Source organism: Balaenoptera borealis, assembly GCF_965194805.1.
Source record: "Balaenoptera borealis genome assembly, chromosome: 4".
NCBI classification, from domain to species: domain Eukaryota; kingdom Metazoa; phylum Chordata; class Mammalia; order Artiodactyla; family Balaenopteridae; genus Balaenoptera; species Balaenoptera borealis.
The window spans coordinates 63626483-63642011 of record NC_138861.1 but is presented as its reverse complement, the minus strand read 5'-3'; the positions used below and the strand labels follow the sequence as shown (position 1 = coordinate 63642011).

General features: G+C 36.3%; 1 protein-coding gene across 3 annotated transcripts in view; it reads right to left on the bottom strand.

Moving 5' to 3' along the window:
* Window positions 1–7723, bottom strand: part of LOC309627877 (UDP-glucuronosyltransferase 2C1-like) — a 47517-nt gene extending 39794 nt beyond the window's left edge. For all 3 annotated transcript variants that reach the window (XM_082390229.1, XM_082390228.1, XM_082390227.1), the window contains exon 1: window positions 19–7723. In XM_082390229.1, coding sequence (XP_082246355.1) covers window positions 19–739 — 721 coding nt within the window. In that variant the 5' untranslated portion in view covers window positions 740–7723. The remainder of the gene's footprint in view (window positions 1–18) is intronic.
* Window positions 7724–15529: the final 7806 nt, after the last annotated feature.

Here is a 15529-nt window from a genome sequence, read left to right as displayed (position 1 = left end):
CATGCAAGTTTCTCTTACCTAAAATCTTGCTGTAATACTCATCCCATTCTGCAAATGCATAGTATGAAGACATCATATCACTCATTGTATACAATAACCAGTTCTCCAGTCTCTGTATAAAAGTCATGTTGTCTGTCAGTCTTGATGTGATGCCAGGAACATATGAAGACGGCACAGGAAGCCTAGCACACAATCTCTCAATGACATTCCCATAGGAAAACCGAAAAGAGTATATAAATGGAATATTGAGGAGTTCAGCCACCAATTCCCCACAAAAGCTTAAAGGGTCAGCAATACAGATACCAAATTTAGCTGCCTGTAGCCTGCTGAGTAAATCCTTGTCTGTGACAGCACTGTCACATACTCTTTTGGCTGATGCGAAAAAATTGTTTATAACTTTTGTCAGTTTCACTTGCCTGTCCCACCATGAAAGTTTCGGCAGTTCAAAAGAAAGTGTATAGAGATCAGCACTGAACTCTTCCATGAAACTTTCTTTACTTATTGAAAGTTGAAGTATCTCCACATTAAAGGGAATCTTGGTATGATCAAGCAGAGAACTTGTTGAAGGTACCAGGATGGTTATCTCATGCCCATGAAGGTGGAGTTCTTCCAGAATAACTTTTAGATTAATCCAATGACTAAAATCTATGGGCCATACAAGTACTTTCCCAGTCCTTCCAGAGTCAAAGAACCATAGATGCAGCATAAAAAGGACACAGAAGCCTTTCACAGTCTTCATGATATTAAGTTCGCTCAAACTAAATCTGAGCTTATACCAAGTGCATGAAACTCACAATCCAAGGATTTGTCCTTGACCCTCCCAATCAATTTATAGTAGGTTGGGCTGAACTTTGAGTTGTGTACTTTGTATTGAAGAGTAAAATGAAACGCAAGTGCCTTGATGGAAAAAAAAAATGTCAATAAAGTCAATAAAATAAGTTAGGGAAAAAAAACAAACCTCAGAATGAGAGTTACCAAACTTCTTTTAGAGGATATCAAAAAAAGGGGGTGTGAAGTTAAACACAACTCCATAATAATTTCTAAATAATGTTAAGAAAATCCATCATCATCTGATGCATATTCAAATAAGACTAGATTTTTTGGATCTTTTTCTCTGCTTTTATTTGAATGTTCTTTTGAACAAAATGGTCTCTGTAGTGTTTCTCATGTTGATAATTCTGCTAAATATTGCAGATAAGAATGAGGCCATCACTTACTGCCAGAAGGAGAGAATATGCACACTTTGAGATGTTAAGGCAGAGAGATTTAGATCCAAATGTTCTGAAGCTAAATTCAGTGCCTTTCCTGCTAAATAACATCTATCTTTAAGAGAAAAAGAAAAAGATATCTTTTTACTGTTATTGAAGATAGGAGTTCAAGTTCTGGTTCTCATCAGATTAATGTTATATTGAGAAGAGATATCTTAGAATGGAGAAGTCATGAAGAACATAACTTGATAAGCTTATCCTTCCTTCCAGCACATCCAATTCTATTTTCTTTGCCTTCCTGTTCTAAGATACTTTTTATAATGTAAAATTCTATTTTTTGCTTGGATCTTCACAACTGGAAGACACTACCTCATGTAAAAATAGATTCACTGATATTTAGGACAATAACTTCATCTATAATCCTTTTGCTTAAAAAGTTAATTTTCCTCTAGCAATTAATCAATAAGAATATATGATGATAATAACATTATCATGAGAATAACTGGTCCTTAATAAAAATATAATTGTGTAATTATTCAATTGCTTACTATTTCTATACATTCTACTCACAAATTATAAATCAACCTATTTTCATTTGTAGTCTTCACTGCATCTATCTGACTCTAGTCATTTTTATAACTAACTTTGACTTACTGCAGTACACTTCTGATATCACTGCTTCAACTTCTGCATACCTGCAACTCACTCTCCATAAAAAACTTTTCTGATTTTCAAAAAAAAATCTGTTTTAGAAATTATCATACTTGAGTAAAATGCTTTAATAACTTCCTCTCGTCTATATATTAAAATCTATACTCTCTGAAATGGCCCACAAGATCCTGACTTGCTTTCTAATCTTATGTTCTTCCACCTCCATTGATATCAGCTTCCTTTGAGGTTTTCATGGTAAGAATTTCTTTTCTGTAGTGACATCAGCAGGGCTGCAGAATAGGATATCTCTACTGTCATCCCCACAGAACAATGATTTTGGCAGTCCCCCAGGGGTGAGCATAACTTTCTGGGAATCAGAAAGTCCAGTGAAGAAGTTTTGTCCCACCACTGGAGCAAATAATTCCAAGAACGTGTGCATTGAAGAGGGTAAGATGAATAGTTTCACTTTTCTATGTCAATCCTTTCCCAATTATTGTGGCTTAGTGCCAAGAAAGATCCATGTGAAATGTAATGTCTCCCACAGGGGAAAGTGAAATTGTATGAGTGAGTGCCTGGTTTCCCCAGCAATAAGGAATGTCCACTTTTTCCTCACCTTACCGAGATTACTGAGGTGATCTGAAAAGCTTAGGGACTACGAGAGGCTGGGATCATTGCCAGGCCTTAGAACTCATCAAAGCAATGCTACTAACCACTTTGTGATTCTTCCTGCTAAACAATTTGTGGACTCCATCAGGATTCCCACCATCTCCTCGGGCACCTCATCTGCAGACCCCTCTGAGTGGCCACAGGTTTCTCCAATGCTTTGTGTACCTCCCCCACACCACTCTGCTCCTCCTCCCTGACCCACAGAAATGTATCCTTCTGTGCACTGCCATGGAAAGCGGGAATTAGCAAGTGCAGAAATCGGACCCATATCTGTTGGATTGGAAGAATACTCACAAACTAACATTTCAGGACTTGGTACTAGGGAAAATGAATGGGAGACTCTCAACATGTGGCTTGCATTGTGGGATCAAAAGGAGACATACAATCAAAAGAAATCCCCCTCAAGAGGAAAGAAGCAATGTGGAACAGACATATCCATAGAAATGTTCTGAGAAAGTCTAAAAAACACCTCATATCATACAAGGAAATCCCCACTGGAATATTATTGGATTTCTCAGTAGAAACTTCGCAGGCCAGGACAGAGTTGGTTCGTATATTCAAAGTTCTGAAAGACAAAATCTGTGACCGAAAATATTTTACCTGAAAATGATGTCCTTCAAAAATAGAGAGAAATACTTTCCCAGAAAAACAAAATCTGAGTGAGTAAAAAATTACAGACCAATATCTTTGACGAATATAGACATAAAATTTTTCACTAGGACATTAGCAAACCAAATTAAACAGTGCAAAAAAAGGGACCATACACTATGATCAAATGGGATTTATCCCTGGGATTCAAGGATGGGTCAACATAAGTAAATCAATAATGTGATACACAACATTAAGAGAATGAAAAATAAAAATTATGTGATCATCTCAATAGATGCAAAAATTTTGAAAAAACATAATATCTTTTCATGATAAAAACAATTAAACTGGGTATAAAAAGAACATGACTCAACATAATAAAGGCAATCCATGACAAATCCACAGATAACATAATAGAAAATAATAAAACATTGAAAACTTTCCCTCTGAAATTTCACCAGGAATAACACATATGCTCTATTCAACAGAGTACTAGAAGTCATGGCCAGAGCAATCATCCAAAAATAAATAAATAAATAGATAAATAAATAAATAAAATAAAAGACATCCAAATTTGAAAGGAAAAAGTAAAATTGTGTTTCTTTGCAGATGACATGATCTTATACATAGGAAATTCTAAAGACTCCACCAAAAATCTGTTAGAAATAATCAGTGGATTCAGTATATTTTCAGGATAAAAATAAACATAAAAGAAATGATTTGTGTTTCTACACACTATTAACAAAACATCTAAAAAAGGGACAAAGAAAACAATCCCATTCAAAATAGCATAACAAATAATAAAATGCGTAGGAATAAATTTACCTAGGAGGTGAAAGGAAAGTTCTGTACACAGGAAACTATGACATTTTTAAAATAAATGGAAGAAGACACAAAAAGTTGTAATGATATACAAAGTCATGGATGAGTAGAATATTGTTAAAATGTCCATACTAACCAAAGCGTTCTCTATTTAATGCAGTTAATATAAAAATTCCAATGCATCGTCACAAAAATAGGAAAAAACAATCCTAATATTTGTATGGAGCCACAAAACACCCTGAATTGCCAAAGCAATCCCAAGAAAGAAGGACAGAGCTGGAGGCATCACACTTCCTGATTCAAATTATATTACAAAGGAATAATAATAATCAAAATGGTATGGCACTGGCATAAAATATGCACATAGACCAATGGAACAGAATTGAGAGTTCAAAAAAAAACTGTCATAAATAAGGTCAACTAATATTTGACACAAAATCCAATAACACTAAATGGGGAATGGATAATCTCTTCAGTAAATGGGGTAGGAAAACCAGATCACCACATGTAGAAGAATGAAACTGAACCCCTATACAGCACCACTCACAAAATTAGCGTGAAATGGATAAAGAATTAAATATAACAAAAACTGAAGACATTCCTAGAGAAACAGACAGGAGAAATGCTCCTTGACATTGGTCTTGGCAACGATTTTTTGGATTGACACCAAAAGCACAGCAACAAGAGCAAAAATAAACAAGTGGGACCTTATCAAACTAATAAGTTCTGCACAGAAAAAGGAAAAATCAACAAAAGAGAAGGTAACTGACAGAATGGGAGAAGATGTTAGCAAATCGTATATCTGATAAGACATTAATATCCAAAATATAAAAAGAATTCATATGTCAAACCCAATCTCCCAATTTGCTTTGCTGTACAGCAGAAACTAACACAACATTGTAAATCAACTATATTCCACTAAAAATTAATTAAGAAAAAAACTCATACATTTAACAGTAAAAATAGTCTAATTTAAAAATGGGCAGACACATTGAATAATTTTTCCAAAGAATACATATATGACCAACAACTACATTGAAATGTGCTCAACATTTCTAAAGATCACAGAAATGCAAATCAAAGCCACAGTGATATGTCACCTCACTCCCGTTAGAATGGTTATCATCAAAACACAAATTATAAAAAGTGTTGTTTAGGATGTGGAGAAAAGAGAACTCTAGTATACTGTTTTGGGAAATGTAAATTAATATGGCTACTATGGAAAACACTATGTAGGTTTCTCAAAAGAAAAATAAAGCTACCACATGATTAAGCAATTCTGCTTCTGGGTATATATCCAATGGGAATGGAGACAGAATCTTGGAGAGATATCTGCACTTTCATGTTTATTTCAGCATTATTAACTACAGCCAAAATATGGAAACAACTTGAGTGTCCATCAGTGGATAAAGTTGATGTGATACATTGCATACAATCGAAAATTCTTTAGCTATGTATGAGAGAGAAGGAAGTCTTTCTTTTTGCCACAACATGGATGGACCTTGAGGTCATTATGTTAAGTTAAATAAGTCTGATAGAGAAAGACAAATACTGTATGATATCACTTATATATGGAATCTAAAAAAGCTAAACTTATAGAAACGGAGAATAGAATGATAGTTTCCGGGGGCTGAGGGTTAAGGTAAAGGGGGAGAAGATGGTCAAAGGGCAAGAACTTCCAGCTATAGGATGAATAAGTTCTGTGCATTCAATGTACAGAATGGTGATATTTGTTAATAGTATTGTATTATGCTTGAAAGTTGTTAAGTGAATAGATTTTCAATTTTCTCACCACAAAAGAAAAGAATGATAATTACGTGATGTCATAGAGGTGTTAATTAATACCAGTATATGTTTGTAATATATAAGCATTTCAAATCACCTCAAAATTATACAATGTTATGTGTCAATTTTATCTCAATAAACTGGAAAAAAAAATTTTAAATAATGCTTAGATGTCACTAAAAAATTCTCTGCATCAACACTTTTTCAGAATTATATTTGTCATGAACTACAGAAGAGTTAAAGAACTTTGACCCAGAGCCAACAAATTTATCCATTATCAACATTACTCTCTCAATATTATTAGGTGTTTCCTGGCCTGGATGTACTTTAGGAGGAATAAAAGGTGTTTACTTTGTTCTCCTAATCTTAGTAAGTTTGGAAAAACAAGAGGATGTACTTTCTCTTACATATGAGTTCAGCGAGTCACTGAATTTCTACATTACAAAAATTCCCTTTTTGTTGGAAACCTTCCTTAGTTTCTGCTTCCATTTGTCTACTCAAAGACTATTCCAAATTGGTTAAACTGCTTAGTAATTAAGTCATTTAAGGTATTGACTCCATTTCTGGCCATGATAGTGTTAACAGGGACCAGACTAACCCTCTGCCATGAACAAATAGAAAACTGGACAAATTATATGTAACACTATTTTCAGTTATGAAATCAGGCATCACAGAAACATGACAACTAAGAGAAGGGAAGCTAATTAGGTGAACCCTAAGATCACTATAGCTTTCTGACTGTAGCCACTTTTGAGATTACATTGCCCCAAATAGAATCAACAGCAGAAACTGGGGGTATCAATGATGAAAGAAAAAGAAATTAGAATTTGAGGAGAATTGACATCTGGAATAGGAACAGCATAATTTGGAAATTCAAAATGTCCCACACTGTTTTCTACCAAATAAGTAAGCTAGTCATTTGGTAAGTAAGACTTTGTGTTCACATGCTGAAGTCAATTTTCACCCATGACCTTAAAATATCTTGATTTTTTACCATTTTTATATCTTTCAGTGCTATGAACTGTTAAAATTGCTAAAATTCCTGGTTACTGGAATGTGACCTTTTTGCAGAGTTCGTGCAGATAATAAGATAAAGTAATTCCTAGTATATGTGACTATTCCTGTCAGGGTAAATAGCCAGTGTGGAAGAGATCCAAGTTAGGAAATTGGCCCCCAGTATCCAGTTGGTCTACTCATACAACAGTGCCTTATCAGGAACTCAGTGTTTAATTAGATTCCTAGCAGATGTGATCATCGTGATACTCAGTTAGGGGGTAGTTACATAAGCCTTGGTAAACAGGAGCCCATACCTTGGAGCCCATGCATAGCTCCACTCGCTGTCACCGTAACCACTTTGTTAATTTGTTCTAGGGACAGGCACTGGGGTGGATGATAGTAAAGGCTGTCTGATGTGAGCTGGCTGGGTAATTTTGCCTACTTTATTGCTTAATCCCTATTCTATGATGGATAATCTCTGGTAGGAAATAACATTCTGTTCTATGGTTGAATGTTCCATCTCTAACAGGGTCCCATAGCATGCCAGGAGTTGTTTTTCCAAACACATGTAATTCTTCAGTCCAGATGACTTTGTGTTGCTATGTCGTGATTCTGCCATTAACCTTGGCAGAGATTCCACACAGTGTCTTTTCTCACTATTGATGTATTTAATACTATAAGGTCTACCTAATATTATAGCCCATCACAGGCTACACCAACTGCAGAATTCTGTTCTGCTATGGGCCCACTCAAAACTGGTAGTTTTGTGTTTTGTGTTACCTGGCATAGGAGTCACAGGATGGAATACATATGCTTTCCTCAATTCCTCAATTCCTGGAAAGGCCTACAAATAACTATTGTTTTTTCCTCTTTGTAGAAAGAAAGGCAAATACAAAAATCTATTCTCTTTTGGAAATCATGACCTCAAATACCCCTGATCACTGGATTCCAATTAATGTCACTGATGTGGCAGATCACACTTGAATATTCATAGGGTTTATCTCCCAGTTTCTTGTAAATGTCTGCTGTTTCTGTTCCCAAGTGAATGAGCACTCTGTCTGATCTTCTCAGATAGAGATGGCAGAGAACACAATCACCAAAGAAATGACCTCCTACTATGTACCTGAAGATGTGTTAATAGGCTCTAGCAGAGATATCCCATCTTAAAGAGAGGCTGAGAGTAGAGTGAATTCTTGGATGAGTTTGCAGGAGGCCAGTACCATTTTCCAGGATCTTTTGGTTTTGCAGGGCCCAGATATGATGGAGCTAATCATCCTGCATTCTTTAACTTTTTGAGATCGTTAATTTGTACCATCCATAGAAATGTGATCTTATCTTCTGTTTGTGCTTTGGTTTGGGTCAGGGTGGTGGTGAGAGGAAGATGTTTCAAGGCTATAGTGGGTTGAATAGTGGATATCCCAAAATATGTCCATGTTGTAACTATGAAACTGATCTTATATAGAGAAAGGGTCCTTGAAATGTACAGTCATACCTTGTTTTGTTGTGTTTTGCTTTATTGTGCTTCACACATGCTGGCTTTTGACAAAGTGAAAGTTTGTGGTAACCTTGAGTGAATTAGGTCAATCCGTGCCATTTACCAACAGCCTTTGCTCACTTCATATGTTTGTGTTACGTTTGGGTGATCTTGAAATGTTTCAAATTTTTTCATTATTATTATATTTTCTATGGTGATCTGTGATCAGTGATCTTTGATGTTGCTATTTTAAGTTGTGGGGTTGCACCAGAACACCTCACCCATATAAGATGGTGAACTTAATCAATAAATATATGTGGTCTAACTGCTCCATCAACTGGCTATTCCCCTGTCTCTCTTCCATTCCTCAGATCTCCCCCTTCCCTGAGGCATAACAGTATTGATATTCGGCCATTAATAACACTGCCATGGCCTCTAAGTATCTAGTAAAAGGAAGAGTTGAATGTACTTCATTTTAAATCAAAAGCTAGAAATAATAAAGCTTAGTTATGAAGGCAGGTGGAAAGCTAAGGTAGGCCAAAATCTAGGCCTCCTGCACAAAATCAAGGAATAGTTTTGCAAATGAAAAATTCTAGCAGGAAATGAAAAGTGCTACTCCAGCGAGCACACAAATGATAAGAAAGTGAAATAGTCTTATTACTGATATGGAGAAAATTTCTGTGGTCTAGATAGGAGATCAAATCAGCCACAACATTCTCTTAAGCCAAAGCCTAATCCAAAGCAAGGCCCTAATTCTCTTCAGTTCTGAGAAGGCTGAGAGTGGTGAGGATGCTGCAGAAGAAACGTTGGAACTAGCAGAGTTTGAATCATCTAGTTGAAGGAAAGAAGCCACCTTCATAACATAAAAGTGCAAGGTGAAGCAGCAAGTGCTGATGTAGAAGCTACAGCAAGTTATCCAGAAGATCTAGCTAAGATCATTCATAAAAGTGGCTACCCTAAACAACAGACATTCAATGTTGACAAAAGATCCCTATATTGGAAGATGATGCAATTTAGGACTTTCATAGCTAGAGAAGAGAAGTCAATGCCTGACTTTAAAGTTTCAGAGGACAAGCTGACTCTCGTGTTAGGGGCCAAAGCAGCTAGTGACTTGAAGTTGAAGCCAGTGTTCTTTTACCATTCCAAAAGTCCTACGGCCCTTAAGAATTATGCTAAATCTACTCTGCCTGTGCTTTATAAATGGAACAACAAAACAGATGACAGCACATCTCCTCTTTACAACATGGATTACTGAATATTTTCAGCCCAGTGTTGAGTCCTCTGCTCAGAAAGAAAAGGTTCCTTTCAAATATACTGCTCATTGACAAAGCACCTGGTCACCCAAGAGCTCTGATGGAGATGTGTAATGAGATTACTGTAGTTTTCATGCCTGCTAACACAACAACCATTCTGCATCCCACAGATCAAAGAGTAATTGCAACATTCAACTCTTATTATTTAAGGAATACATTTTTTAAGGCTATGGCTGCCTCAGATCGTGATCCCAATGATGGAGCTAGGCACAGTCTGTTGAAAATTTTCTGGGAAGGATTCACCATTCTAGACACCATTAAGAACATTTGTGATTCATGGGAAGAAGTAAAAATCTCAACATTAACAGGGATTTGAAAGAAGTTGATTTCAGCTCTCATGGATGACTTAGAGGGGTTCAAGATTTCAGTGGGGGAAGGAACTGCAGATGTGGTGGAAATAGAAAGAGAACTTGAATTAGATGTGGACCCTGAAGGTCTGAATTCCCTGCAGCAATCTCCGATAGAACTAACCGGTGAGAAGTTGCTTCTTATGAATGAGCAAAGAGAGTGATTTCCTGAAATGGAAAGCACAGCTGGTGCAGATGCTGTGAAAATCGTTGAAATGAAAATAAAGGATTTAGAATATTACATAAACTTAGTTGATAAAGTGGCAGCAGGGTTTGAGCAGATAGACTCCAATTTTCAATGAAGTTCTACTGAGAGTAAACTTCTATCGAACAACATTGCATGCTACAGAGAAATTATTCATGAAAGGAAGAGTCAGTTGATGTGCAGACTTCAGTGTTTTCTTATTTTAAGAAATTGTCACAGTCAACCTGGTCTTAAGCAGCCAACTCCCTGATCTGTTAACAGTCTTTAACAAGGCAAGACCTCCACCAGCAAAAAGATTATGACCCACTGAACGTTCAGATTTATTAGCAATAGAGCACTTTTTAATCAAGGAAGGTACATTTTTATACACTTAATAGACTACATTGTAGTGTAAACATAACTTTTATATACACTGAGAAACCAAAAAATCTGTGACTCATTTTACTGTGATTTTTGCTTTGTTATGGTGGTCTGAAACCCAAACTGCAGTACCTCTGAAATATGCCTGTAATTAAGTTAAGGATATCAAGATAAGTTCCTACTGGATTTAGGATGGGCTCTAAATCCAATGACAGATATTCTTATGGCAAGAAGGATGGAAGAGGTTTATAGACACACAAAGGAAGAGGTGATGTGAAGAGAGACAGCAACTGGAGAGAAACCACAGCCAAGGAACAGCACGCATTGTCAGAAGCCAACAGAATCTTGTATTGAGCCATGGAATGGATTTTTCAAGAAATCTCAAAAAGTAATGGACCATAACACCCCCTTGATTTCGGACTTCTGGCTTCCATAACTGTGAAAGAATAAATTTCAGTTGTTATAAACTACAAAATTTGTGATAATTTGTTATAGTAGCCCTAGGAATCTAATACAGAGTGCTTCTACCTGACCTTTCCCACTATTACAACTTTTATCCCACATGTCAAGGATACAGTTTGGATTTGTGCCACTGACAAAGTATTTCTATCCAATTATATATTTGAGGGACTGAAAAAATCATCAGCTGTCCCAGGATGCTGCCGTCCTCTTGGGAAAGAATTGAGGAAATTATTAGCACGTACACTTACTGTGATGCTACAGCGTTCTTCCTCTAAAGGACCCAGTCTCTTCATTAGTCAGTGGATCAGGTCTAAAAACTCTCAGGTCTAAAAGCTTGGCAAGTGATTATGATTTGAGTGAAGCGATGGGACTCATCCTTCGGATCCTCATCCTCGAGCTCTTCTGGTAGAATAGACGGGACAATGCCCTTTTTGGTGGCCTGTTTATCTCTATCACCATATTGATAGCTTTTCATGGGTTAAGACTGCCCGGCTGCCACTGTAATCTCACTGTTCACTGTGACCATTGTGACTGCTTGACTTCTGATGACTGAGTGCCATTACCTAGTCTGTATTATTTTTGAATTTGATTACAATTAACATCATTGAGCTCAGTTTTGTTACTGCCAACAGCCTGGCCCTCACAGTATGGCCACGATGAACATTTTATAACTTCAGTAAACAATCATGTGGTAGATTTTCCAGACTTACAAGCATATAAATCTTAATATATCCACTACTCTAAGCCTTTGGATTCCTTCTTTCACTGTTTATCATGGCACTTTCAGCATATCAGTTTTACTTCCTATAGGTCATCACTTTTTCCAAGTTTCTCCTGGAGTCTAAACCCAGGTATTAAATCCTATGTCCTGAGAGAGTGCTCCAAAATTTAAAAAGATGCTTCCTTATACAACTTTATCTTCTACTTTCCTTAATCCTTTCCTCAGCATACAGTTCCACATATAATCTCTCAGTTCCTACTAGTAGGTCCTCCAGTTCTTTTGAGTTATACTATGTTTCCTCCCTTAGTAGATCCATCTTATACCTGGCTTTATACACGTGATTAACCCTAGGTATTGGCCTGTGGCCAAGAAGGGAGATAAGAGCAGATACTGGCAGGGATGCAAGATGTTCTGAAGGGTAGAGGACAGTATATCATCCTCAAGCAATGGAGAAGTGCTACCCCTTCATAGAGAGGAATAAGCTCATGGGAATCTAGGAATTCAAGATTTTCACATACATTAACTATTTCTTGGGCATTCTGCTCTTTCTCAACTAGGGTCTTGATCTTCGAAAAATTTAAAACTAGGTTGGGAATTTAAGTAGAACTGGAAATGTTTTATTTTAAAATGATACTGATTTTTTTCCCTTCTGCAAGAGGTGAGAATTTCTTTATATTAGGAGCTGCTAAGGACGCTCCTCTGGTTTTCTCACTTAGCCTTAATATGATGGTTTAGAGTCCTCATTCTGTCATTATATTTGCCACAGAAAATATAATGCAGAAACAAACATGTACCTTCATTTACTCATAATTTCTGTTTTTCTCATATTTATCCAGTACCTGATATATCACAACCACTAGTAACTATTCTTCCAAAAGTATATGGTCCCAATTCACCGTGACCAAAAGGAGTAAAATAGTCACAGTTACCACAGCCCGGGGATTATCTGTGTACAGTGGAGTATTAGGTAAGTCCCTTTTTTACTTATTACATTTTCCCTCTAGTATTTTAAAAGAAACCTTACTTTCTTTGTGTTTGTTAGAATTCATACACACACATATATATGTATAATATATAAATTTCAAATTAAAAAGATATATTTTGTTAAGAGTAGTGAGGAAATGGAAATATGATAGTTTCTCAATGAAAGTTTATCAACCATTATAGAGTTTGTATGAGTAACCTAGAAGTCTTTGACACTCTGGACTTTTTTCCAATTTGACACTGATCCACTATATTAATATTCTTCAGGCTTGTTTATTTAAAGAGCTACATATGTACTGTGTTTTTGATAAATCAAAATATCTCTGTTATATATTGCTGTATGACCAACCATTTTTTTTAACATCTTTATTGGAGTATAATTGTTTTACAATGGTGTGTTAGTTTCTGCTTTATAACAAAGTGAATCAGCTATACTTATACATATGTCCCCATATCTCCTCCCTCTTGTGTCTCCCTCCCACCTTCCCTATCCCAACCCTCTAGGTGGTCACAAAGCACCGAGCTGATCTCCCTGTGCTATGTGGCTGCTTCCCACTAGCTATCTATTTTACATTTGGTAGTGTATATATGTCCATGCCACTCTCTCACTTCGTCCCAGCTTACCCTGCCCCCTCCTCGGGTCCTCAAGTCCATTCTCTATGTCTGCTTCTTTATTCCTGTCCTGCCTCTAGGTTCTTCAGAACTATATATATATATATATATATATATATATATATATATATATATATATTTTAGATTCTATATATATGTATTAGCATATGGTATTTGTTTTTCTCTTTCTGACTTACTTCACTCTGTATGACAGACTCTAGGTCCCTCCACCTCATTATAAATAACTCAATTTCATTTCTTTATATGGCTGAGTAATATTCCGTTGTCTATATGTGCCACATCTCCTTTATCCATTCATCTGTTGATGGACACTTAGGTTGCTTCCATGTCCTAGCTATTGTAAATAGGGCTTCAGTGAACACTGTGGTCCGTGACTCTTTTTGAATTATGGTTTTCTCAGGGTATATGCCCAGTAGTGAGATTGCTGGGTCATATGGTAGTTCTATTTTTAGTTTTTAAGGAACCTCCATACTGTTTTCCATAGTGCCTGTATCAATTTACATTCCCACAAACAGTGCAAGAGGGTTCCCTTTTCTCCACACCCTCTCCAGCATTTATTGTTTGTAGATTTTTTGGTGATGGCCATTCTGACTGGTTTGAGGTGATACCTCATTGTAGTTTTGATTTGCATTTCTCTAATGATTAGAGATGTTGAGCATCCTTTCATGTGTTTGTTGGCAATCTGTATATCTTCTTTGGAGAAATGTTTATTTAGGTCTTCTGCCCATTTTTGGATTGGGTTGTTTGTTTTTTTGATATTGAGCTGCATGAGCTGCTTGTATATTTTGGTGATTAATCCTTTGTCAGTTGCTTTGTTTGCAAATATTTTCTTTCTTTCTGAGGGTTGTCTTTTTGTCTTGTTTATGGTTTCCTTTGCTGTGCAAAAACTTTTAAGTTTCATTAAGTCCTGTTTGTTTATTTTTGTTGTTATTTCCATTTCTCTAGGAGGTAGGTCAAAAAGGATCTTGCTGTGATTTATGTCATAGAGGGTTCGGCCTATGTTTTCGTCTAAAAGTTTTATACTGTTTGGTCTTACATTTAGATCTATAATCCATTTTGAGTTTATTTTTGTGTATGGTGTTAGGGAGTGTTGTAATTTAGATCAATGGAACAGGATAGAAAGCCCAGAGATAAACCCACGTGCATATAGTCAACTTATCTGTGATAAAGGAGGCAAGAATATACAATGGAGCAAAGACAGCCTCTTCAATAAGTGGTGCTGAGAAAACTGGACAGCGACATGTAAAAGAATGAAATTAGAACCCTTCCTAACACCATACAAAAAAATAACCAACCATTCTTAAACTTAGGGTTAAAACAACACCATATTATTTGCTCATGACCCTCTGGACCAGCAATTTGGTCTGGGGTCAGGGAAGTGTTATCTTTGGAGCTTCCCTGAGCTTACTCTTTAGAATAGAGTTAGCCATCAGCTTAGCTGGGGCAGAATGATCCAAGAAGGCATCAGTCACATAGCTGGAGTTTGGCAGATTAGTAGGAAGCTTTGATTTTCACTTTCTTGTGGCCCCTCCAACAGACAAGCTTGAACTTTTTGAGATGAAAGCAGAATTCTATAACAGCTTGCATGAAAGTTTTAGGCCTAGGTTTAGAACTCACACAATGTCACTTCTGCTTCTTCTATTGAGTTTTAGAACAAGTCACTAGTCAAGTCCATATTCAAAGGGTGGAGAAGTAGCTTCCACCTCTTGATAGGAGGAGATACAAAGCAAACATAGTCATTTTTAATGCACTACAGTAAGAAACTCATTAAATACAAAATCACCGAAGCTAGGTTTGTTTGATTTATTACAGGAAGGGTGTAGAGTACTTTGACTGGGCTTTTTTACTGCTTCAGACCAGGGAAGTCAGGGGAAGATAGTTAGGGTGTTGGGGCCTGGTTGGTGATATCAAGGAAGACTTTGTAAAGAGCAGGTTGTGACTTGACAGGGTTTATGACATAACTTTGGATTGTTGGACATGGTGAGGTGAAGTCTTGAATCTATGTTATTAATATTATTATTATTTATTTCATTATTATTATTTGGCCAAATGTCCTATATTTATTCACATATGAGCTGTGTTTAATATAGTCATGATGGATATAGTGCATAACATCTGACAGCAGCAAGACCTTTTGAAGAACTGAATATCAACTACATTATATCATGCAAATATCTATACACACAGAACATTTCTTTTTTAAAGTACATAACATTATTAAAATGTAAAATAAAATATATAAACACAAAAAATGACAAGAAAAAATATAATTCTTCCAGAGAACTACAAATGGAAGAGCCAGTAGAGTACCTCT